The sequence below is a fragment of the Schistocerca piceifrons genome, chromosome 6 (genome assembly GCF_021461385.2).
Source record: "Schistocerca piceifrons isolate TAMUIC-IGC-003096 chromosome 6, iqSchPice1.1, whole genome shotgun sequence".
NCBI lineage: Eukaryota > Metazoa > Arthropoda > Insecta > Orthoptera > Acrididae > Schistocerca > Schistocerca piceifrons.
The window spans coordinates 23,620,613-23,645,028 of NC_060143.1; the positions used below are offsets into that span (position 1 = coordinate 23,620,613).

Below are 24,416 nucleotides of genomic sequence, written 5' to 3' on the forward strand. Positions count from 1 at the left end.
AATCATGATCTTTGTCAAATGAAGATTCAGTCATCTATCCTCATTTTTATTTCATTTGACCATACCTGTTTTAAGGAAAGATTGGAGGAATTTCATTTGCTTGGATATGACTGTCAGCTGAGACAGTCGGTGGCACTTTTTTCTAATTGAAATTAAAGACGTTATCCCTCAACAGAGTCTTCTACCAAGGTATTCTTGAGTAAAAATAATTAGCCAGTGACAAACTAATAAATGAACAGCACACTAGACATCCAAACTAGGTGGTCTCTGAAAAAAGTGACCATTATCATCTTCATAGCATTTGTTTTTGCTTTGCAAATGAGGTAGTTGATTCTGTCTTAACTTCTTTGCTATCAAATTGTATATGTTCTGCCATTCAACTGAAGATTTAGGTTTTCAGTCAAGCAACAAAATGAAACATATTTGGTTTGTTAATTAAAGCTGATTGTTACTTTTTCCTGTACTATAGTAGATTCAATCTTGAGAATAGATTTTTCCCAAGTACACTCCTGCACACCCCTGCAAACCCCCCCCCCCTTGCCCAAAAAGTTGTTCATTTTTACAAGTTTGCCTTCTCTATTTCATTTGAGCAGACCAATGTAGCAACGCAGCAAGCAAGCTAAGTCACCACAGCAGATTATTAAACTAATGTGTTCTCGAAACAATTGTCCAAATTCTCATCAATTGATGGTGACAAAAGAATGGACATTCCCCAGTCACAACGTTGTAAATGTGTAGAATGTAGTATGAAAAACTTTTACACTTCTAATCTTTTGAATCTGATTGTTATGGGGCACTGACCAGTTAAATGACAAAACAAGGTAACAAAAAAGAAACACTTAAGAAAAAATTCATTGAACAACCCAGTGATCAAGGGCGGACAAAGTTAAAAGATATGCAAAAAAAGTATATGCAAACAGATCTGTATCAGTACCTCAACAGTTGCCCGATTCTGTTCAGCATTTGAGACTAGAGTTAACAGGTGAGTGCGAAGGCCACAGAGACTTGCTGTAAGTGACTGACATTCCACATCTTGAGGCAGTTCACGCAGCAAACGTTCTAACTGTGTTAATTCTTGCTCTCTCTCTTCCAAGTCTTCTATGATTTTCTGCAAGGAAATACCAAGTGTGAAAATTACGTCAATAAGAACAGGAATAGCAAACAACAAAATAATGCATTTATAAATAAGCATCAACATTTGCTCTTAAGTGTTGAAATTTGTTATTATGAAACTAATTAATTAATTAATGCTATCTTGTATTAAATATTATTGATAATATATGTACTTACTGTGATGCTGTTCAACATGTTCAAGAGGTTATCTGTTGGCAAACTACTCAGATCCTTTTCTGAAATTTCTATCTTCTTGTGCAGGTTCTCTGTGTCTGAAGCAATTGAAGTCTGAAATATGTATGTTCAATAAATTTTAATTTCCTTGAATCAAGGCTACAGAATTACAATGAAAAAGCCTCTACACATGCACCAAGTCAATATTTGAACACAAAGCCATGATCCATTTTTAGATTTACTCATTCTTATTCTGTTACAGAGGTATTCCAACACCTGTCATATCTTAATACTTCATCAGTATCATAGATATAAGCCATGCAATATGTTAAAATATGGGATTAAGTTAGCCTTTTAATAGAGGAAGAAGAAGCTCCAAGACTCATTCCACAACCATTCTAATTACTGAAGAGACTACAGAGAGATTTGCTAATTTGAGAAACTCCCTCCCTATTCTCTAGAAACGTATACTTTTCCACTAATGTATATCTTATTGGCATTTTTTCCTCTCCTGTAGTCCGAAATTTCTGGTAGTTAATTCTTCCCACTCTTGTAACCCCATACAAACTCCTGCATGCAACTGGATCACTGATTCTTTTCCACTTCGCTTCAACAATTCCATCTCTCTTAATTAAAAACCAAGCTTGCCTTGTTCCATGTGTCTTTGTTTACACAAAATTAGTTTAAATTAGTAATATGCTACTCCAATTTCAAGTATATTAATCATCCTCATAATCAATAACATATCATTACTTCCATATCCTGAATAATCATCCAATCTATGATAAAGGAAGAACACCAGCAAATGTTCTCAACTTCACTTTCAATTTTGTCTTTGTGCATTTATAATTCTGATACTGTCAGCTCTATTATAATATTGTAAACCTATCACATATGCATAGCTCGGGTAATAACGTGTTCTCATTAAAGTTTACACATGCTACCATTAGGATGTCAATACTGTTTTCCTAATATACACTTCTGCAAGACAGCAATCTAATGAATTACAAAGAACCTGTGTGTTGCCCTCAACTACAAATATTTTATATAAAGTATGAACACCTCTCACAACAAACAAACAATGCAAAGTGCAGGCTGGAAAGTAAAAAATTATGGAAAGGATATATTGCTACTCCTCGTAAAGATGATCCCAGAGATCAGATAGGAACATGAAAAGACTTTTACATATTAAGCTCTCGGCCAAGTCTTCATCAGAAAGGAAAAACACAGACGCATTCACACCTCACACACACATGATCAATATCACTGTGCTCAGTCCAGCAGACTGAAATTGAAATGTATCAAACCGGAGGAACAATCCATAGTGGAGCGGGGAAGAGGGAGGGTGACCAGTGTATGGGTATGGGAAGATGAAGCAGTACTGACTGGCAGGGACTTGAGGTGGCAAACAAAACTACCTGGTGCAATATCGGGATGGTGTGGTGGATGGAAAGGGGTGGGTGAGTGGAAAGGAGAGGAGCAGAGTAAGGGAAAAGATCAATGGGTGCATTGGCAGACAGCAGTGCGCAATGAGGGTGAGGGGACGTGAGTTGAGAGAAGATGACAGCACAAAAGGGCAAAGAAGCTGTTGGGTGCCTGCTGATAGCCTACTCCACCACAGGCTGAACCACCTGTGAAAGCAGCTATGTTGCAACCATGTTCAGTCTTTTATCTGGTATTACTGCCAACCAGTAATCCGACAGAATGAAAGGCCACCACCAAACTAAGACCAAGAGCAAAGTGGACCACTCTGATGCACAACATGCAGCTGAACTTAGCCCACTTGATTTCAATGGCCGCTTCACCACCCAGGCCATTTGGATCCCCCCATCCTTCCTCCCACCAGCTTTTATAACTGCACAGATGGGAGTTATCCTTACAACACATTGTCCACTCCTGAAATCGTCCTGGCCTGTACCTACTGCCACCACACACACTCCACCTAACAGTCTCCCCCTCCCAGTTCTTTCACCCCCTCCCAACAAACACCCCTCATCCTCACTGTGCACTCACCAACCTTTTTCCCTTCTCTGGTCCTCTCCTTTCATCTCTCTTCTTCCCACCGCACCTCCTGATCCTGCACCAGGTAGCCTTGTCTGTCACTTCCAGTAACTGCATATTCTGCCAAGCAGCACCGTTTCCTCTTCCTCCACCTACATACAGCTATACTTCCCCCTTCCCCACTCCACTACAGATTGTTGCTCCGGTTTGATGTGTTTCAGTTTCAGTTTGGCCTGAGCAGCCAGACAGAGTGGTTATGTGTGGGTGAGGTGTGCTTGCTTGTATGAATGTGTGTGTGTGTGTGTGTGTGTGTGTGTGTGTGTGTGTGTGTGTGTGTGTGTGTGTTGGTTGGTTGGTTTGGGGGATTAAAGGGACCAGACTGCTACGGTCATCGGTCCCTGTGTGTGTGTGTGTGTGTGTGTGTGTGTGTGTTTTCTGATTGAAGCTTGGCCAAAAGCTTAATGTGTAACCTTTATAGTGAGAAGCAATCAATCCTCTCCATAACTGTTGATCTCACAATAATCATTCACTCAAAGAAACAATTTGAAGGTCTCAACAGAACAGTGCAGTGAGATATCTCTGGTTTCATCTCTTAAAAGCATTTCTTAGTGAAGATTGTAAAAAGCAGAGATCTTTTGCAAATTAGCTCATTTTTCTAAGAAAATTATTGAACAAACAGTGTAGTCTAGGCTATCACACAAGAGCAAAACCCTGGCTGAATTAAGCCTTAAAAAAAGATACCGGCAAGTGTCAGTACAACTCAATCACTGAAGGTTCTGTACAAACTTAATTATGTATACAGATAGATCATCCATCCCAGGATCAAGAATTTCAACTACTTTTTCCTGTTATCTATATAAATACTTATCAGTATATGTGACATAAATGGCAGTATGTTTTGACTGCACTGACTTAGAAGCCTAAATGTTTTACATGCAAAGGGACCACAGACCACAAAAGGTAACACAAATTTCAACTTCATACACCTATCAGTTTAAGAGAAAAAGGGGTCTTAACAGAAAGACAGATAGGTGGATAACAAATGAAATAAAACTGACCGGTATGATATAACAACAAATTAACATTTTTTTTTTTATTTTTCCATTTCCTTGCACTGTTACCCCTTGCTTCTTGTCAAATTTCGTGATACTAGATTAATGGGATGTATCCCATGTTTCAATGAGCAAGTTTGTGTGAATGATATATGTGACATAAATGGCTATATCTTTTGACTGAACTGATGAAGCTTAAATGTTTTAAATTGCCAAGAAACCATAGACCTCGGTATGTGACACTAATTTCAACTTGATACCTATACCCATTCCTTCGAATAAGGGTTCTTAACTGTTGGGCAGATAGGCAGACAGACAAACAACAAAGCGGTCATGTAAGTGACTGAGGTATGGAACCCTAAAAAGGGTTTTACTGTATGATGATGCCTCGGTGACATGTTTGTGGTGAGGCTTGAATGTCCCATGTGGCGACAGATTGAAGTTGCTGGTTCTAAAATGTTATGGAAAAACTCTTATTTATATTTAGGATAATTAGAATTACAATTTTTGAATAAGTCTGACAGAAAGTGTGTGTTGCAGAACATATTTTAAACCTCAGGTAAAATGGAGCAAAGGTGAATAGTTAATTCACAGTTTAAGTACCTGGGCATTACGTCGGCATTTTTAACCTATGTTCATAAGTTATACCCAATAATTCCACAACACCCCTTCCTATTTTGACTAACACATGAAATGGATTTTAATCGTGGCAAAGATTATTGTCGTACTGTTCACAGTGATGTAACAGCTTCATAATTTCAACAACACAACAATCCTATGGAAAGAATAGATTGCTACTCACCATATAAAGGAGGCACTGAGTAACAGACAGGCATAATGAAAAGACTACGAAGTATTTAAACTTTCTGTCAAAAGACCTTCCTCAGAAACAGAACACACAAACACATTCATACAAGCACAACTCATACATACATGACCACTGGCTCCAGCCACTATGGACTGAGTTGGGCCACAGAATCTGGAGACAACTGCCATGTGTGTATAAGTTGTGGTTATGCGAATGTGCATGTGTTTTCTCTTTCTGAAGAAGGTATTCTGGCTGAAAGCTTAAAAATGTTTAGCAGTCTTTTCACTGTGCCTGTGCACAACACAGCGCCACCTCTATATGTTGAGTAGCAATCTATCCTTTCCATAATACTGTTTTTATTTGGGAAGTAATAAACCAAAAACACTCATCCACATGCAAATTTCAAAGATGAGTAAGAGAAAATGCAATTTCACCCTTTATGTGAAACAGAATATAATCTAGCAGTAAAGGAAACCACACACCAAATAGCAGTAGTGTTGTCACTGACAGGCACATAAGAAAAACAAAACTTGTGTGCTTTGTTTCTATTCTAACCCAACAAAAAATTTATTCCATAAGCTAGCAAATCTTCTTTCTCTTTGTATGTCTCTGTTGATGACTTAATGCTTTTACTATTTGGTGAGTGGTTTCCCAACTCCTAAATTACTTACGTTCTGCCAAAATTTTCCTTACAAAATATAATCTAGAATATAATTAGAAATACATGTTGTATCATGGCAGCCTAGAGACAGCTGTTACTGCCAGTTTGAAAAATACGTAAAATAACTGCAGTTGCAATTATAAAGACGTCCTCAAAAAACAGTATTCTAATGACTAAATATGCCAGTTTGATAAATAAGTTCATGGTGTTTTTCTTTGGCATATTGGCACTCCAGCTGCAATGGGTTTATTTACTGATTGTCACTTTCTATTTATAGTTCACTGTTGCTATTTGAGTTTACATATCACCATTACGTCATTTGAACATAGCGAGTGGAGTTTGGAGCTAGAATATAGAGTACCATGTGAAGAAATTGGAACATTTCTGATATACTTTTCTGTTTGAGTTTAGTAGAGGGGTGACAGCAGCAGAGGCAGCCAGAAACATTTGCTCTGTGTTTGGGGGCAACTGCATTGGACAGAGCACCACAAGAGGAGGATCATTTTGACATTAGTAACTTTCCACATTCAGGAAGGCCTTCAGGGTTTGATGAAGGTTTTTTAAACACATTAATACACAACGTTCCAGGTCAAAGTTAATGAGAACTGGCAAACATGATAAACTATGAACATTCCACAATCATGCAACATCTGCAATCAATGGGGAAACTTTCAAAAATTGAGTGTATGGGCACCACATGCTCTAATCCAAAATCACGAAAATCTGTGAGCAGCCATATGTGTACGTCTGCTTGCTCATCATCAACTGGCTTGTGAACAACGCTGACCATTCCTCTACTGAATCATTACTGATGCTACTGTAAGGAAAAGAAAGGAATAGTCGAGCGCAAACAAAGAATCAACTCCCTGTACAGAGATCTGTGCACATCCATAAAAGATAATCCAAACATTGCTCAACAAGTTCTTCACCTCAAAAATACGTGATTTCTATAGTCGCAGGATCGAAAGATTACCTCAGCATTGGCAAACTTCTGTAAAAAGTGAAGGAGAATATATTATTCATGACTAAATTCACTGTCATGTGTATTAGTTGTTTTTATTAAACTTAGGGAAAAATGCGACGGACTTATGTGTCAACCTACTATATTGTACCACGAGTGGATGAGGTTGAGGTATCACACAAATAGTTGTTCCTAACAGTCAGAAAATAATTTACAATTACTGTGGTTACCATAAAGAAATTCTCAAACTATGGTATTTCACAAAAGCCTCAGTGTTGCTGTAATGTCACTAATGTATCACCACTGGGCAATGACAAAAATCAATTCACTTTATTCTGTGAGTTGATATGCTAGCATGTTTATGCCATGGCATAAAAATCAATTCACTTCACACTCTGTGTGAAGATCTTCAGATGTCACACATATTTAAAAACTTAGTTTCTTTCATTTTCTGAAAAGGAACCTAGGTGTAACTTGTCACTTCCATATTGTATCATATGCAGTTAGAAATATTTGGCCAGTTCCTAAACAAGTAAAAGTACCACAATCACACAGACATCTAAACTCAGACTTCCACGGTCATGGTGACACTGATAAAATGTAAGTAAAATATTATAAAAAACATTTTTTAAAGTCATTAGTATATTCCAAAGGGTGGATGTGGGAGGGCAACACTTTACATTTGTGATCGTATAGTTCAGGAGTACGACGTGAAAAAGACTTTTGATATCAAAAATAGGGACCTGAAGGGGCTGGCCCCCCTCCCCCCCAACACACTTTTTCCTTGTCTTTAGGCAATCTCGTCCTGAATCAGAAGGGATATTAATTCTTCAGACAGTACTCCTGCCAGGCCTCATGACAAAACCATATCATAGTACTTTTTAGCAATGCCACATTCTGTTATTCCAACTTATTTGATGTGATTTGTGTGGTTGGGATATCGATGGCAAATAGCAGTTGACTTTGACAATACTTGTGTAGGGTGCAGACACCACTAGCTAAGGTGAATGGTGGACCACCATAATATCATATTTATGCTAGACAAGATGACTGGGCACTGCTAGCTGCAACTATGCATTCGAGATCGGGTCAGGCCAGCAGCCTACCAGACTGAGTCTCCTTGTGTGATTTGGTGCCACAGTGCTGCTGAACTGCCATCCGCACCTGCCATTGCCAGACTCCTGCCAGAGGGCAGAGGGTCATGTCCCACACACAGCAAGTCTTCACCCGCGTCCGCGGTGGACACAAAAAAGGCCTGTGTCACCAGGTGCTGCCATTCTGTACTGGAACACCATTGCAGTATAAGTCTGAGAGCATCCCTAACATCAAGACCATGCAGCTAAGTCTGAGAGCAACACTGACGTCAAGGCCGTGGCTTACTGTCAGGCTGCCAGCTGTTGCTTGGCCCGACATTAGTAACGCAGGACACCTACATATACATCTCGTCAACAGGGTGGAAGCCAGCTGCCTGAGACCTGACGTCGACCACGGTCGCCTGAGTGTGGCACATCTGCCTCACATTGCTAACAATGTAATATTTATATGGAGTTTGATAAAGCAATTCTCTCAACAACCAATGTGTCACTGGGTCCACCGGCCTGTCGCTCCACCATTCACCTTACTGAGTGCCATCTGCACCCTACACAACCATCATCAAAAACAACTGCCATTTGCCAACGATTTCTCATCACACAAGACACATCAAATAAGTTGGAATAAGGGAATGTGGCACTGCTAAAAAGTACTACGATATGGTTTCGTCAGAAGTACAGAAGTACAATCTGAGGACTTAATATGCCTTCTGATGAAGGACTAGAGTGCCTAAAGACAAGCAAAAGTGTGGGGGATAGTATATGCAGGTTCCTATTATCGATATCTAAAGTCTTTTTCACATCATCCTACTGAACTATACAATCACAAAAGTAAAGGGTTTCTCTCCCATACCCATACCCTAACCACATTTTAAAAAAAATTGTATAGTATTTCACTTACATTTTGTTAATCTCACCATGACCGTGGAAGTGCGAGTTTGGATGTCTATGTGATTGTGTGTGTGAACGTGGTACTTTTACTTGAGAAAGAGTGAGAGCAAGCTATGGTGGATACTGTTTTCTTATACATTTATTTCTGCTCAACAGGCATTGTCCACTATACTTGAGTGGTTTCCTTTCCCTTATTTTATGTTACCTACATTTCCGTAAACCTGGATACAGTTTCCTAACAAAAGATACCAAAACCATATAAAATGTTTGTGAATCTTCTGCACAGAACTATGTCATCAGAGAAGAAGGTCATTTGATAACAACACCCACTTGTTGAGTTGTAGTAGAGGAACAAGGGGGATTATGAAGTAGCTTCCATCCTAAATACGATAAAACAATTTATATTTGGAAGTGGGCATCTGTTATCCGAAATAGCTAATTCCTGATATGAACATTAAGTACGATACATTTCCTCTAAGCTTCCCATTAACTTTGTTCTTCTCCATTCAAAAGTTATAAGGCTGCAGACCAGAACTATAGTAGAAAATATGTTCCCAAAATCATGAGCCATTCAGTTTATAGAAAATGTGATAAAGAGCAGTTCTGATAACAAATCATCAGTGAAAACACTGACAATGTTTGAGAGTTATAACACACACAGTGTTTTGCAGTTTGTGTTACAGGTACAATTGAGCTCTTACTGCTAGGAAGTTGGTCAGAACACCAAACAAACCACAGCTGTATCGTCCATTTCATTTAGTTTAACTCATATCAGGATAGTGTAGCAATACTCTTCCGCCTGCCATCATATCTGTTTACTTGTACTCCAACTTGCCCAGCCTGTCTCCTGGGATACGTTCTCTAAATACACAACTTTGTTATTTAAACTTATGACCCCCCATTGCAATGCTCATGAGTAATTTTACATGTCACATTTTCACACTGACAGTTAACGTGAGTAATGTAATAAAAATGAATATTTTGATGTTCTGCTCAAAATGTATTTTTATCACTGATGAAATCAAGTTAAAGATTCATCAAGCGTGATATTCTTTGAGGTCCACAAGATATGTGTCACTGTTGGTTAATTAAAAAGACAGTAACATTCTGCCAACAAAGCTCAGGAAGTAACAACCATATATATTCTTCAAATGAGCTGAATATTTACATCGGCAATCTGAAAAATAATGTATCACAAAATTAAAAGCATCAATTTAGCAGCTTCAATATATTCAAAAATTAGACAAAATTGTTTTGCCAAATTTAAAATTTTGTATTAGCTGTAAATGATGATATATTTATGTGATAAGAGAAAGAGATCATCACCTAGGTTCTAAAAAGCAGAACATCGATCAAGAAAATGAAATCATAAGGTCATATGAATACTAACAGTACATGACGTGCTTTGTGGTAATACAAGAGATGGAAGAGCAGGAGGGGAATTAAATGCCAACACACCTAACCTTGGGTCAGGTTTCTGGAGACAAATAATCATAAAACTAGAGAACACTTTACACAGGAGGGAGTGAAACATGATTGTTAAAGTAACTATAAAAAGTGTCGACAGATTCGCATTATTACCTAATATACTGGCAGCTGCAGGAAAATGATTTCACAAAATATTTTCACTGTTACAAACATTTCAGTTATATTTTAAAGCCAATACATGGCATATCATAACTCAGCTTTCATTTATCTCCCCCACACACAATCTATAAACAATAGTGAAGAAAACAAGTGTACCTCTCTATAGGAGTCACAATTTATCCACTTTTACTGACATAATTTTCTCACTAGTAATTCACATGAAAATTTTGAATGTTCATATGAAGAAACACCAGACAATAAGCAAGATGGTTCAAATGCATAAAATAAAATTTAAATTGAAAAAAGCAGAATTGTATGTTAAACACAAATAATTTCGATTTTAGAAAGTTATACCTGTGGAACTCAGTTGGTATAGTAGTGGATTCCTGATTAAATTTAGTTTTTATTTTTCTGTGCATTTGAAATAAGCAGCATTCTACAAATATTTTCCTCTTCATTAAATAACAATAATGAAAAACCAACTTCTGAAGCTAAACAATAATTTACTTTTCTTCCTGCAATTATAGCAACTAAATAGTAGTAGTAGTAGTAGTAGTAGTAAACCATTAAAATTTCTCTCCCATGTACTTTTATTAATGGAATTTGCAACAAAAGTGTTACATGCAACCTAGTCATATGTAGTAACAATCTGATGGATAACACTTCATAACCGAGCGGGGTGGCGCAGTGGTTAGACACTGGACTCGCATTCGGGAGGACGACAGTTCAATCCCGCGTCCGGCCATCCTGATTTAGGTTTTCCGTGATTTCCCTAAATCACTCCAGGCAAATGCCGGGATGGTTCCTCTGAAAGGGCACGGCCGACATCCTTCCCAATCCTTCCCTAATCCGATGAGACCGATGACCACGCTGTCTGGTCTCCTTCCCCAAAACCAACCAACCAACCAACACTTCATATTTTGAACTGTATTTTGTTAATGGCTGTGCAAATGAATAATTCCTGATTAGAATTATTCAAATTGTTAAAATTTTCAACTGGAGAAAAATCATTATCTAAATAAATTCAAAATTAGCACAGAATTTTAATTATAACTTCTATATAAATGGATATCTATTTGTGCTGCCAGCAATAATATTATATTCTGAATGTTTTAATGAGATGATTTCCTTCGCAAAACTAGTTACTTATTAGTATGCAAGAGAAGAAAGAAGGCTGGGAGTGTACTATCAGTACTTTGAACACCATGTTATCTTTGTGGAAGAGCTTGTTATAACCATAAAATTCCTGATACACACAAAAAGCACTTCTGATTCAAACAAAGAGTTCTACTGAATTATTTTGCAGCATGAAACTTCCTGGAAGATTAAAACTGTGTGCTGGAGTGAGACTCAAACTCTGGACCATTGCCTTTCATGGGCAAGTTCCCACGAAAGACAAAAGTCCCGAGTTCGAGTCTCAGTACGGCACACAGTTTTATCTGCCATGAAGTTTCATATCAGTGCATGCTCTGCTGCATGGTGAAAATCTCATTCTGGAAACATCCCCCACTCTGTGGCTAAGCCATATTCAGCAATATCATTTCTTCCAGGAGTGCTAGTTCTACGAGCCTTGCAGGAGAGCTTCTGTGGAGTTTGGAAGGTAGGAGACAAGGTACTGGCAGAAGTAAAGCTGTGAGGACGGGACATGAGTCGTGCTTGGGTTGCTCAGATGGTACAGCACTTCCATGCGGAAGGCAAAGGTCCCAAGTTTGAGTCTCAGTCCAGCACACTGGTTTAATCTGCCAGTAATTTTCATATCAGCGCACACATTGCTGCAGAGTGAAAACCTCATTATATTTTGCAGCTTATTTAGCAAATGCCAGGTATGTCATAATGTAACTTCACACTCTGCTAGGAAAAAGCATTCGACCAATTGTCTGTTAGCCATTTATGGATCGGTCTTATGGCACACCACTTGAACTGTGCACTGCGTACATACATTGTGCATGAATATTAAATGCAGTGTGCTGATATGTCATTGTAGATTAAGGGTAAAGTTACGGATTGCAAACCTGTACTGATACAATGTTTACTCCTACCAAAATACACTACGTCCTCCGACCATGATCAACAGCTTGATGCTACAAAAGAATAAATGTGTCTTACATCTCCTAAAATATTACAGAGGGCAGACTGACATTTGTGGTGATTCACAACTTATAATGCGAAAGCTACAATGTACAATCATGCTAGCTGAATTACAATAATGAAATATACTTTTCATCACTTTAATCTGAACCACTTGACCTATAGCAAACCTATGATGTTCATTCATAGTATAGTAGCTTAAGACACCTGGGAAAGGATGATAAGAGTAGTATCTGGGATTGCAGACAGTGCTTATCACTATTGTGTCAAGCAAGGCTTTATGCCAAGTGCTTCAGTGCAGCCAGCTGGTGCAAAGAATAACATCTCTCAGTGATGATCTCTTTATCTATATCTAAGTCAGTTAATAAAACATTATTTATTCGATACACAATTTAAAATTTAAAAAAAAAAAAAAAATTATGTAGATGCTACGAATAATATAAAAAGCTGAAAAAGATACAGCAGCTACTTTGCATTATACAAAAAATAAGCAGAGCTATGAGGACAAACAGCTTTCAAAAATAACGCACAGGACAGGAAAACAAAGGCAATAGTTTTAAATTAGTTAACATACAGAAGCATACTACACAATACACCAAAAAGCAACGTTTTATAAAGATAGCTTTAGGCTGACAAGCATGTTTTGTTTTAAATTTTGCATGATTAAATTAGTAAATTTGGGTTGTATCACCAAATGCTTTAAACATATCAGCAGAAATAATAATAGAAATAGTTCCAAAAACAACAAAGGTTTAACTATGGCCAAACAAAATGATAATTTTGTTAATTGAAAACAGTTAATGAAGCTGTACAGCCCAACTCAAAATATATGAAGAATTAACGTAACACTTGTTATGAAAACCTGGAGAGAAAGGAAAACACTGAAGAATCAAAAAAGCATTAGCAGTCAAAATGAACAGCTGTCTGCCAGGACATAGGGGAAACACACAACAAACATCTCGAACCTTCAGCTGTGATACCCAATCGTCCTTGGCAAGACTGATGTGCGGCTCTTCCTCCAGGTTGGTGAAGACATCCTCTGCAACTCTGTGGGCGAGGCGGGACGTGTGTTCTTCTAAGGAAAGGTAGGTGCTTTCAGCAGGCCAGCTGCACATGCCACCTGGCAGATCAGCACTTAGCACCTCTGTCGTGGTGTCAGGATGCCCTCCCTCACCAACACCTCTAGGAGTTCTGGAGCCTGGTGAACTGTTCCCACTGCTTCCCCCATCATCCTTATCTCGTCGATGATCATCACCATTGTAAGCCTCTACTTCTGAAGTTTGTTCAGTTAATGATGATCTTGACAAGGCTAGAAGTGTCTGCCACTGAACTTCTGAATCATGAAATTTCCATTTATTTGCCCAGAAAGTTTCATCAAGGGGAATAAACTGTCGCAGTATTTCCTCCTTTTGCAATACACGTAATATCTCATCAACTTCACGTTCACTTTCAGAGTAATGTTTCTTTCGGCTACTGTCTCTGCGAATCCTGTGCCTATCGTTCGTAGCTAGTCTCTGTTGTGATCTTTCACGTTTCATTTTGCTTTTATCTTCGTCTTTAAAGTCATTTGAATCAGCTGCAGAAATTGAGGTTTGTTCCCTGGTGTTCTCATCTGCTGGACCTGATAACTGCCTTTGCTTCAGCTTCAAGTCATGGTTCTTCTCAAAGGGGACATCTACGGAACTAATTTTTATTTCTGCCCTCAAAATCTTACTTTCATCAGAGGGGTCTTTAACATTTTCTGATACAAGAGCATTTTCAGAATAAACTACATCATTTTCCTTTGATACATCACTACTAATGCGTGAGCCTGATCTGGATCTTGACCGTCTTCTCCTTAACTCTTTCTTAGAAACAATCTCAATAAAACCATCTGGATCAATTTTTTGAGCAGTGTCACCAAGATTAATATCATCATCTTCTTCTTCTTGTTGCTGTATCTGTATCTTTGGTAATGACATTACAGATTGTTCTGTAGGATATAACAGTAACTTTGTGCCCTCCACAACAGCTGATTTCTCAGTATCCAAACTACCAGCTGCAGACTCAGTAGTTTCTTCATGAGGTGGTGACATTTTTACAGTTGTTTCAGGCTTGCTAGCAACAATATCTGCCCATGATTTTCCAGATGACACATCAGTTTGTGTTTCTGGTGTAACAGAAGATATAAACTCTTGGTTACTATCATCTTTATGTGTCAAATCTGTAAAATGAATCTCCTCCCTATCAATATCTCCAATCCCCACATTTAAAGTTGTACAATCAAGATGCTGACTTACTGGCACACTGTCTTCAAGAATTTGTACCCTATCTGTTTCCATAAAAGGCTCCTTTGTAATCTGAATTCCTTCACCTTCAGCACTTACAAAAGCAGCAACTCTATTTTTGGGCACAAATTCCTCAAACCCATCAGCAAATATCTGCTTGAGAGTTTTTACTGGTTTAATAACTATCTGTGTACTGTCAACAACTCCTTCTTCTAGTGTTGTGGAGACAGACACTGCTGAAGTGGGTGTGTCCTTCATGGCATCGAGTTCCTTCCATTGCCTCTCAGCATGAATCAGCTTCAGAGAATCATTCCAATGCCTTTCATTTGCCAAGTTCTCAAGAGCAGAATGTTGTGCAGATGGCATTGTTTCAGTTTCTGTGTTTCTCTCGGCAGTCACATGTTTCACAGGTTCCACTGGCTTTTCAGTAACAATTACCTCCTGTGTAAGGTTTTCAGTAGCCAATGCAGAAACCTGAAATCTAAGTGACTTCTGCATGGTTAATTTCTTCCACTGTTTTTCAGCATCAACGAACTTCAAGAAATCGTTCCAGGGTCTTTCTTGTGCAAGACATTCAAGGGCATACTTTTGTACAGGATTTATTTTTTGTTTATCAGTGCTTCCTGGTATTAATGCTTCTTGTGTAGCTGTTTTCAACTTTACATCATTAGAGTCTGCATCCTCTGTTTCTCTTAGTTTCACATTATCTTGAATTGCACTTCCATCAATCATGATCGTCTGTATGTCAGAATCTGGTTGCCTATCTTCCTCACTTATTTCTGCACCTGTAGTCACTCGGGCAACATCAGAATCATAATCCAAATTACTCTGTTTTAATGATTTACTTTCCTGCCAGTCTCTCTCTGCTTCATATATAGAAATAACATCATACCGCAATGTATTTGTAAATAGAGGAGCACTCTCATGATGATCTTGTTTACTGCATGGTAATGCGACTTGTTTTTCATCTGGGAACTCTGGCCTCTCTTCAGTCTTTGCAGGAGTCACAACAGACTTCACTCTCACTTCACCTTCCTTTTCATTTTTTATATGCTCTGCATTTATTAGTTGCCACTTTGCTTCACTCTCCTGGTATGTGTGACATATCGGCCATGCATCCAGGGAAATGAACTTTAACTTTTCTTTGTTTTTATAATCACTGTCACTTGTTTCATATCGAATAGCCACAGTTTCCAGCTCTTTGGCTTTCTCTATAGGATTTTGCAGTTGTGTCTCAATACTGCCAGTGGGTGGGCTAAGGAAGTCAGTGATTTCGGTTTTCTGAATGTCATGAGTCACTAGTAATCCTCTGTCATCAGCAGTAACTTCTTTGCATGCTTCTTGTTCCAGTTCACTTCCCACAATCTCCTTTGGCTTTACTGTATCCTTTCTTGTAACGTCATTATTGAATAGATCATGCTGATAATGACTTTTGTCTGTCTGATTGTCTTCAAGGATTTTATCAGACATATCTGTTCTGTTTTTCTGAAGATCTTCATCCTTAAGTTTTGGCTCTACATCCTCATCTGGAGCTAAATGTGTAGTAACCAATGACGAGATTTCTTCCAAAAGAGTATCTTTTACTTCTATTTTTCCAGAGGGCATTTCTTCTTTATTTATCAAAGATACTTGTGTGTTCATACTGCACTCTTTGTTATGACTTTCAATAAGCTTAGACGTATCTTCATCACTATCATCAAACAAGATAGGCTCATCAAGTGCATTAATCCATGCATCACTAAATGGGCTTGCTGTTGTTTCTGGGGAGATAACATCTGATATTAATTTGGAAGTTGTCATAACAGTGACATCTTTCTCTACATTAGCTTCCTGACAGCGTGAGTCAACGTCTTCAACACTGCCTGTGATGCTATCCTGTTTCTCGTATGACTTAACTTTAACATTTGATAAACTGTTGTCGTTGTCAACGGAGGTGAGAATTTGTTGCACATCACCAACATTTTTCAGGTCATTGGTATGAGGTGCTGGAACTTCCTTCCCTTCAGTGACTGGAACATCTATTTCTGTAGGTCTGTCAAATGTAGACTCACCCAACTCAGCACGAATAACATCTCTATTCTGTGAAGAACTAATGAACTCTTCTGGTATTTTTGGACGTTGTTTCCTTTTCTTCATTTTTTGCTGAAGCTTTTTAACATTTTCCTCAATGGAACTTTGGTCTTCAACACTATCCAAACCAACAGAGAACTCCTGTTCCTTAATTTCTTCCTCAAAACTTTTATCAGTGGGTGCTATTATTTCAACAATCTTCCTTGGCTTTCTTGACCTCTCTTTCACTGATCCAAAAATGGCTGCATTTTCATCCAAACCCAAGCCACAAACATCTTCCTGTCTGGGACTAAGAAGTTCATCTGCAATACCAGAATCTGATTCTGCTGATACAGGAGACTGAGGGAAAACATTGAATGATGATGGAGGAGTACTGCCAGATAATAGTAGCAAAGAATCGTCCTCTTTGTCATTTTGACTTTCATCAAAATGATCCCTAGGGCTTTCAGCAATGACCACATTATCCTGCTGATGGATGGTGTTACTAACAAAAGGATTTTCTATGATTGTCCTTACTGGAGGTGATTTTGCCATCCATTCAGGTGTCAAAACCACACTTTCCAAGTCAGTGAGCACTTCAGGAATAAAAGGTGAAGTACGGTGTGAAGGTGCACCTAAGAAAGAATGTTGATTAGGCACATCTTGAGCTTCAGAGTTCTTAGTAGCTCTTTCCTCTAAATGTAGCGGTGGTATTATGTCAGCAGGTCGCTGAAGTTTCTTCCTTGTATCTCGTCTCTGTAAAGGTGCATCTGTTGTCTTCTTTACATCAGTCACAGTCTCATCAGATATGTTCTTTGCATCAGTTTCTGACTTCTGTTTTGGCCCACCTTCAATGGGTAATTTATTCTTGGGTTTCTTTGTTTTCTTTTTCTTACCTGTACTTTCTTCTTGTGCAGAATGTTCAGAATCAGAAATTGGTGATTTTGGAATAGCTTCATGCATAGTATGTTCAGCACCTGAGGTGTCAGCTTTTAGTTCAGAAACAATTTTTACTTTTTTTACTTTCTTATTTGGTTTTTGTCTTTTTATTTGAGAGTCTGCATTTGCTGTATCTACTAAAGTAGGCTCTACTTTACTAAGCCCTTCAGGTTTTACTTGACTGTCAGAGTCCGTATGTTGTTTCACATCTGGCAACAGTTCTAACTTCATGCTTTCTGCGCTTCTTATTTCTTCCACAAACTTATGTGTTTCAGTTGACACAGATACTGGAGAAGGATGAGTTTTATCTTTCGCATTATCTGAAGTGGATTTTAACTTAACATCTCTTTTGGTCGATTTCTTTCCTTTTTTCCCTGCACTGGCTCCTTTGTCAATAACTCCTGCTTTGTTCAGCTTATCTCTCCCACCCTGCACACTTTCTTCTTGGAACTCTTCTTCCTTGCCATGATCAGGTGTTTCCAGTGGTTTATCTTCCTCACTCTGTCGTGTTGTCTTCTCTAACCACATTTCCTCCGACTCTACCTCCTGGTACTGACTTGACGGTTCCTCACTTTTCATTTGCTGACTCTCTGGTGCCTGCAACACATCTTGTATCTGAGGGCAAGGTTTCTTGTATTCAATATAATCTACAGCTGCTGTGAAACTGCTTCCCTCTGGAGCATAAGCATCACAAATACACATCTCAGCATCTTGGGTGACATCATCACAAAGAATTTGAATCTCTTGTTCAACAGCACCTTTCTTGCTTGTAGCTTCTCCTTGAGCAGAGACAGCAGTGGAAGAACTAATATCTTTAGTAATTCCAGGATCTGATGTTTCAGATTTCAAAGGATGTTCAGTTTCTTTTCTACCAGACTGTGTATCTTGACTCTCAATCATTACTTCATTATCAATTTTTAGCTTGTTTTCAATAAAAACATTTTCCTGCATGTTATCAGATGAAGTGCCAGGTATACTCGTATATTCAGCTTCAAAGTGTAACAAATTTACATGCGGTGGTACAAAGTCATTCATCTTTTCTTCCTTTTGTGTTCTTAAATTTGTGGCTCCTAACTCTGTATCCATCAGCTCTGGTCTTTCAGAGTCCTGAAAACTTAATGGTTTTTCTGGGGTTTCAGTAGCAGTAACACTACTGATTTCTATCGGTTTAGTAGCTGTAACATATTTTTCAGTTTCATTTCCTATAGATGGTTTCACTTCTCTACTAAAGTTTTCTGCCACTACGAACTCTCCCGGGGTTTCCACAACATCACTAGCTATTTCTATTGATTCTGTAACTCTATCACATTTTTCACTTTTATTTCCTATAGATGGTTTAATTTCTTCGTTAGAGTTTTCTTTCACAAGAAACTCTCTAGGATGTACAAGCTGCACACTGGAAATTGCTTCACTACCTACTTTTGCGGTCTCTGCCAGATTATCACTGATGGTTTCCAACATTTTTCTTTCCTTCCAAATGAATTGCTCTGTTGTGATCTTCTGGTCAGCTAATTTTGTTTCCTTGATCTCCTCACTGAGTTGTCCTTGGCTTGGAGAAGTTTGCATCATATGTAGCTCTGGTGGGTCTATATGTTCTAGTTCCACCTTATCAACAATAGTCACAACTTTCCTGCCACTTATTCCTTCACCAGATACATCTTTAACAATTTCCTTTGGTGCACTGTCCGCATCTGAAGTGATGGCCTTGCTTTTCTGTTTTTTGCTCTTTTTAGAAGATGCTGGCTTCTGGGTAGAGTTCCCACCAACATTAGTGCTGTCTGACACAAATTTTTCTTGGGATGTAGTACTTTGTAATGGCACTTGTTCATCAAGAGATCTGTTGGAAGGCACAATATCCACACCTGGAAACTTAGGGCTGGCTGGAGTAGTCTCTTCTGACTTCATTTTCTTACTACGTTTACTGCGGCTCTTTTTCTTAATGTCTAGTGTGTCATCTGATTTTGTGTCACACTGTTTTTGAATCTCCTGATCTGCCAGTTCTTCTCCAGTTTTGAATTCTGAATCATTTGTAGGTTGTTCTGAAGATATTGTCTCCATGACAATGCTATGACTCTTCCCAGGAGCCTCGTCATGTTTCAATTCATTCATTTGGTCCTGCTCTGGACTTACTTCCTTTTCAACATGGATATTTAACTCCTCAGATATTTTTATCTTTCCCGATTTCAATTGTTTTGTCCTCTTGTTTTTCTTCTTCTTAGTCATACTAACGGAGTCTGCATTTTGTGTTGTGTCTTCTGTGGATGGGGTTGAAGGAGAAATATTTTCATCACTCAATTTAGGAACAATTTCTCTTTCATGCACATGTGTCTCTCCCCCAACTGGATGGCTGGTATTCATTTCAGTAGGTAAGTCCTTTATCATCGTCTGTGTCGTCACAGTTGTCAACTTCATATCATCCATTCCTGTTGATGGAGAAAATCCTGTCTTTTCAGAGGTGTGTATTTCTGAACACAATGAAACAACTTCATCCTCTTGGGATGCTGGCATTTTGCATTCTCCACTTTCCATAGTTGGCTGTTTCATTACTTCCAGCTCTTTGGCATCTACATCCCTTGCTTTTTGCAATAACATTATTTCTTTTGGTATTTGATGTTTGGTTGTTTCTCCCATTTTCACTGCATCTTCTTCTAGGCACTTAGCATTGCTTAGAACATCAACGTCTTCAGAAATACTGAGTGGTTTCTCCAATGTGAATGTTTCTTCTAAAGCATGCTTCTTTTCAACTGTAAGCTCATTTTCTGCATTTGAAATTAAATTACTACTCTCTACTTCACAAATGTTGTTATCAGCACTATAATTTTTATGGTGTGGTTCCAGACTTCCTCTCTCTGTGTATAACAATTGTGTCTGTTCAACAGATTTAAATCCAGGTTTATTTACGTGACTATTTAAATCCTTATTATTTAAATGTTTAGCTTTCTTTGACTTTCTGGTATTCTTTTTAGAGTGATCTAGTTCCAACTTTTCTGTACTAGGTGGAGTAGTTTCACTGCTAGCTTCTGTTGCTTTGGAAGCCAACAATTTTTCTTCACAGTTTTGTAGAGAATCTGTAGCATCAGAAACAATTTTATTTTCCATCTCTGTTGGGTGTTTAGTAATTTTTGTGGACAAGTTGTGAAGTGTGTTTCTAGGGAATTGATCAGCCTTGTTCTCTTCAAAATCAATACATGGATCATCTGTTTCTCTAATAGCATCTTGTATTTCTTTAACGGCTTGATCATTCAAGGGAATATTTCCATCGGCTTCCAGTGAGATGGGTGCTGAGGAAGTACTCTGAGTATTAGGCTCTAAAACTGGAATACTGCTTTCACTCACAGTCTTAGAACCACCTTTTCTCCTCCTGCTACTGGCTGTTTTAGTTTGTGAAGCAGTATTGCTCTGTGTGTCTACATTTTGATCACTCTTACTATTTGGATCAGAAAGTGTCACCACTACTTCATCTGACTCTTGTGCTACTTCAAATGGAATAGAAGCAGTGGCATGACAAATATTTATTTTGCCATCTGTTTGTGTGATTTCCACGACACCTTCAACCATATCCAAATGGGAAACTGAAGCTAATTCTGTCTTGCTTCCATTATCAACTTGCTTCTTTCCACGTCTACGCTTGGATCTTGGTGTATCCTGATTTTCGTAATTCACAGCCTCTGTCTTGTTTTGAGGCTTTTTCTTAGTTTTGGATTCCTGAGTGATATTTGCATCTTCTGACAGTGCTATTCCACCATCTGACCCTTGTTTTGGATCAGTCTCAGAACCCTCATTATTATTTACTGATTTACTTTTCTTGACATTTTTCTTTTCTTCTTTCTCAGGTTTTGTTTCTGGGAGCAATTCTTTCTTCCCTTTGTGTTTGATATGTAAATGTTCCATTTCAGCAATTTCCTTCAATGCTTTTTCTATTTCATCATCATTTTGTAGCTTCTCTGGTTTCTTCTTCTTCTGTTTCTTCTTTTTATCTTGTTCAGAAGGCACCACATCTCCTTGATGTTTGTGCGTCTCTTCTGTTCCAATAATTTTTGAATCATTTTGAGCCTGGTTTTCTTTGTTACTGAGAATCTCTTCTGCTATCAGGGGAGTCTGAGGACTGTGTGCATTTGATTTGGTATTTCTCATATTACTTTTCTTAGTATTTACATCTTTCCGTTCAGTTGAAGTCATGATACCCACAGCTTGATCTTCTAAGCTAGTTATATCCATCTTTTGCTCTCCATTAGTTGAGGTATCAATGTCTTCAACTTCTGGGAAGAAAAAAGACTGTTGTACAGGAATATTATCCATCTGTATATCACCAGTGATTTTCTTTTTCTTCTGTTTGTTTCTCCCTGATTTTTTACATTCAGCTGGAACATTTGGCTGGAGAGAAGCATTAGTTTTTGCATCAGCAAAAACTCCTTTCTTTCCTTGGTTACTTTGACTGTTCACACTCCTTAGAGATGTGTCACTTGTTGGTACAGAGCCACTTCGTGCAGGCGGATGAGATCTAGCTGACTCAGCCCTCCCCGTATTAAAACGCTCACGGGAAGGAGAGGCAGACCACTCTCTTGAATAACAACCTGCAGGTGACATATGTCGAGGAGAAAGTGATCGATCGTTTCGTCTGCTTTTATACACCGGCACTGTCTGGCTGGATGGCTGGAGAGATTTAGTGCACAGTCCTTGTGCTACAATTTGTGCATAAGACATATGGCACCGGTCAATATCAACAGGACTTCCTATGTTTTCAGTTCTCTGAAGTTCCTCTTCCGCTTTATGTGTAACAACAGTGGTGGTATCATTACCTGCAGCTGATATTTCATAATAGGTGTTATCATTTTCTGCTGCTAGTTCACCTGCTTCTGCAGGAATGGCAGGTGCATGGGACAAAACAGTAACATTATCTTCCAACTGATCAGGCTGTTCGATCATTTCAAATTCTTCAGAGTCGTATGACTGTTTACCACTAAAAGACACTGGCTGGTCCACTTCTTGCTCATAAACTGGCTGTTCAACTATGACGGTCTCAAAATCTTCTGCTGGCTTTTCCAAAGAAGTCTCGGGCACAATATACTGCTCAGCAGTTGCATGATATGTCCCAAGACCAGAATTAAGAAGCTGCTGACCTGATGCTATAAATCCTACTAGATCAGGTGGCTGCTGAATGTAATCAAATACTGCTGACACAGGTTCAACTGGTACTGCCTCAACCACTGGAACTGTCTCAACTATAGGCACAGCCTCAACATGTGCAGCTTGGGCAAGCACCTCTTGCTGCAGAAATTCTGCTGTGTCTTGTGGTGTATGATAGCTTTCAACACCCCAGTCATGTCGCCCGCGAAGTATATCAGCATACGAAGTCGATCCTGGATTCCACATTGGACTCGGGGATCGGCCACGCCTCTGATCAGGTTTTAAAGATTCTTTTGGAATTATCTGTTGCTGTTTCCTAGGAGTCTGATGTAAGATCTGTGGATTTTCGGACTTCCCTTGTTTAAGTGTTACTGCAGCTTCTGTTTCATGCACCTGACGGTTCGGAGACAAGACAATCTCAGCAACATTTGAAATTTTGCAAGTGATGTCTCTACGCCTTGGAGATCTGCCTCTCCGTTCTGTAACTGGTTTTTCAGTTTCAGGTTCAATGCTTTCTGTTAAGTTTTTAGGACATTCTGCAACTTCAATATCTGAGATAGTGTCTGTGTCTCTTATGTGACTGACTTCATTATTCTGGCTATTAATGATTGGTTCTTCATGTTGCTCTTTAATAATTTTTTGAGGAATTTGTGACATTTCTTGCACAAGCTCTTCCACTTTTGGTTCTTCAGCTAGATTGGAACTTGATTCCACTTCCTTGGTCAGTGTCTTTTGTGTAACTGTTTTTATGACAGATACTCTCATTGGTTTTTCATTCCTGTTGTCTACTTGTTCTGCAAATGGACAAGGGCTTGTGCGACCTGCAGCAATATCGGCATATGTTACAGGAAGAGCATATGCCGGTACCCTCTGACGCACACCAGTTTTGTCATATTCGGTGCCTTCACCGGTGCTGTCCATTTTTTCAGGAACTATGACCACATATGGATCAATATGGTGCATGTGGTCCATCAACACTTGAATACGGGTCCTCAAAGCGCCCATATCTCGTTGAAGGCCCTGATCATCCAGTAAAATAACAGTGTTAACAATGTGTGAAAGCTTCCATCACACAGATAATATATGCTAAGTACATTTTATGTCTCCAATCAATAAATTTTTGTAAAATTAATACATTTTCTGGGTTATGCTTATCATTTGTCCAACTTTGCTGGTGGCCGCATTTCACATTTCATTTTAAGTGTTTCCAATGTCACTGATGATTTTTCTCTATTGCTCAGCTTTTGAATTCACAAAAGACGAGCGAAGCAGTTGCCCAATCTTCTTCCTCCAAAGTGAATGAGCAATAAGTAAATGTTAAGAGTCTAGTGGCTCCAAGTCAGGAGTCCCTCTCTGCATCAGAAGTTTGATGCGCTCATTGCGTGCATCTATCTTGGTCTGGAGGGTGAGAATGCGCTCTCGACATGCCTGCAAGATCGATGGGGAGGGGCAGGAGGTAGCAAAAAGAATTAAGTCAGAATTCAAAGCAAGAGACCCAAAATTAATCTTGCAAAAATGATTGAGAAAGATTCCAGTAAAGCATGTACAACTGAATTATAGAAACAGAAATCTTGTGATTGAAAATGCAACTATTAATGAAATTATGA

At 38.7% G+C, this 24,416-nt stretch overlaps 1 protein-coding gene across 2 annotated transcripts in view; it reads right to left on the reverse strand.

The window, feature by feature from the left end:
* LOC124802693 (muscle-specific protein 300 kDa) overlaps positions 1-24,416 on the reverse strand; it is a 601,574-nt gene that overhangs the window by 72,579 nt on the left and 504,579 nt on the right. For both annotated transcript variants that reach the window (XM_047263634.1, XM_047263633.1), the window contains 3 exons: positions 13,393-23,829; positions 1,291-1,401; positions 935-1,108 (listed from right to left, as the gene is read on the reverse strand). In XM_047263634.1, the coding sequence (XP_047119590.1) occupies positions 935-1,108; positions 1,291-1,401; positions 13,393-23,829 (10,722 nt within the window). The remainder of the gene's footprint in view (positions 1-934; positions 1,109-1,290; positions 1,402-13,392; positions 23,830-24,416) is intronic.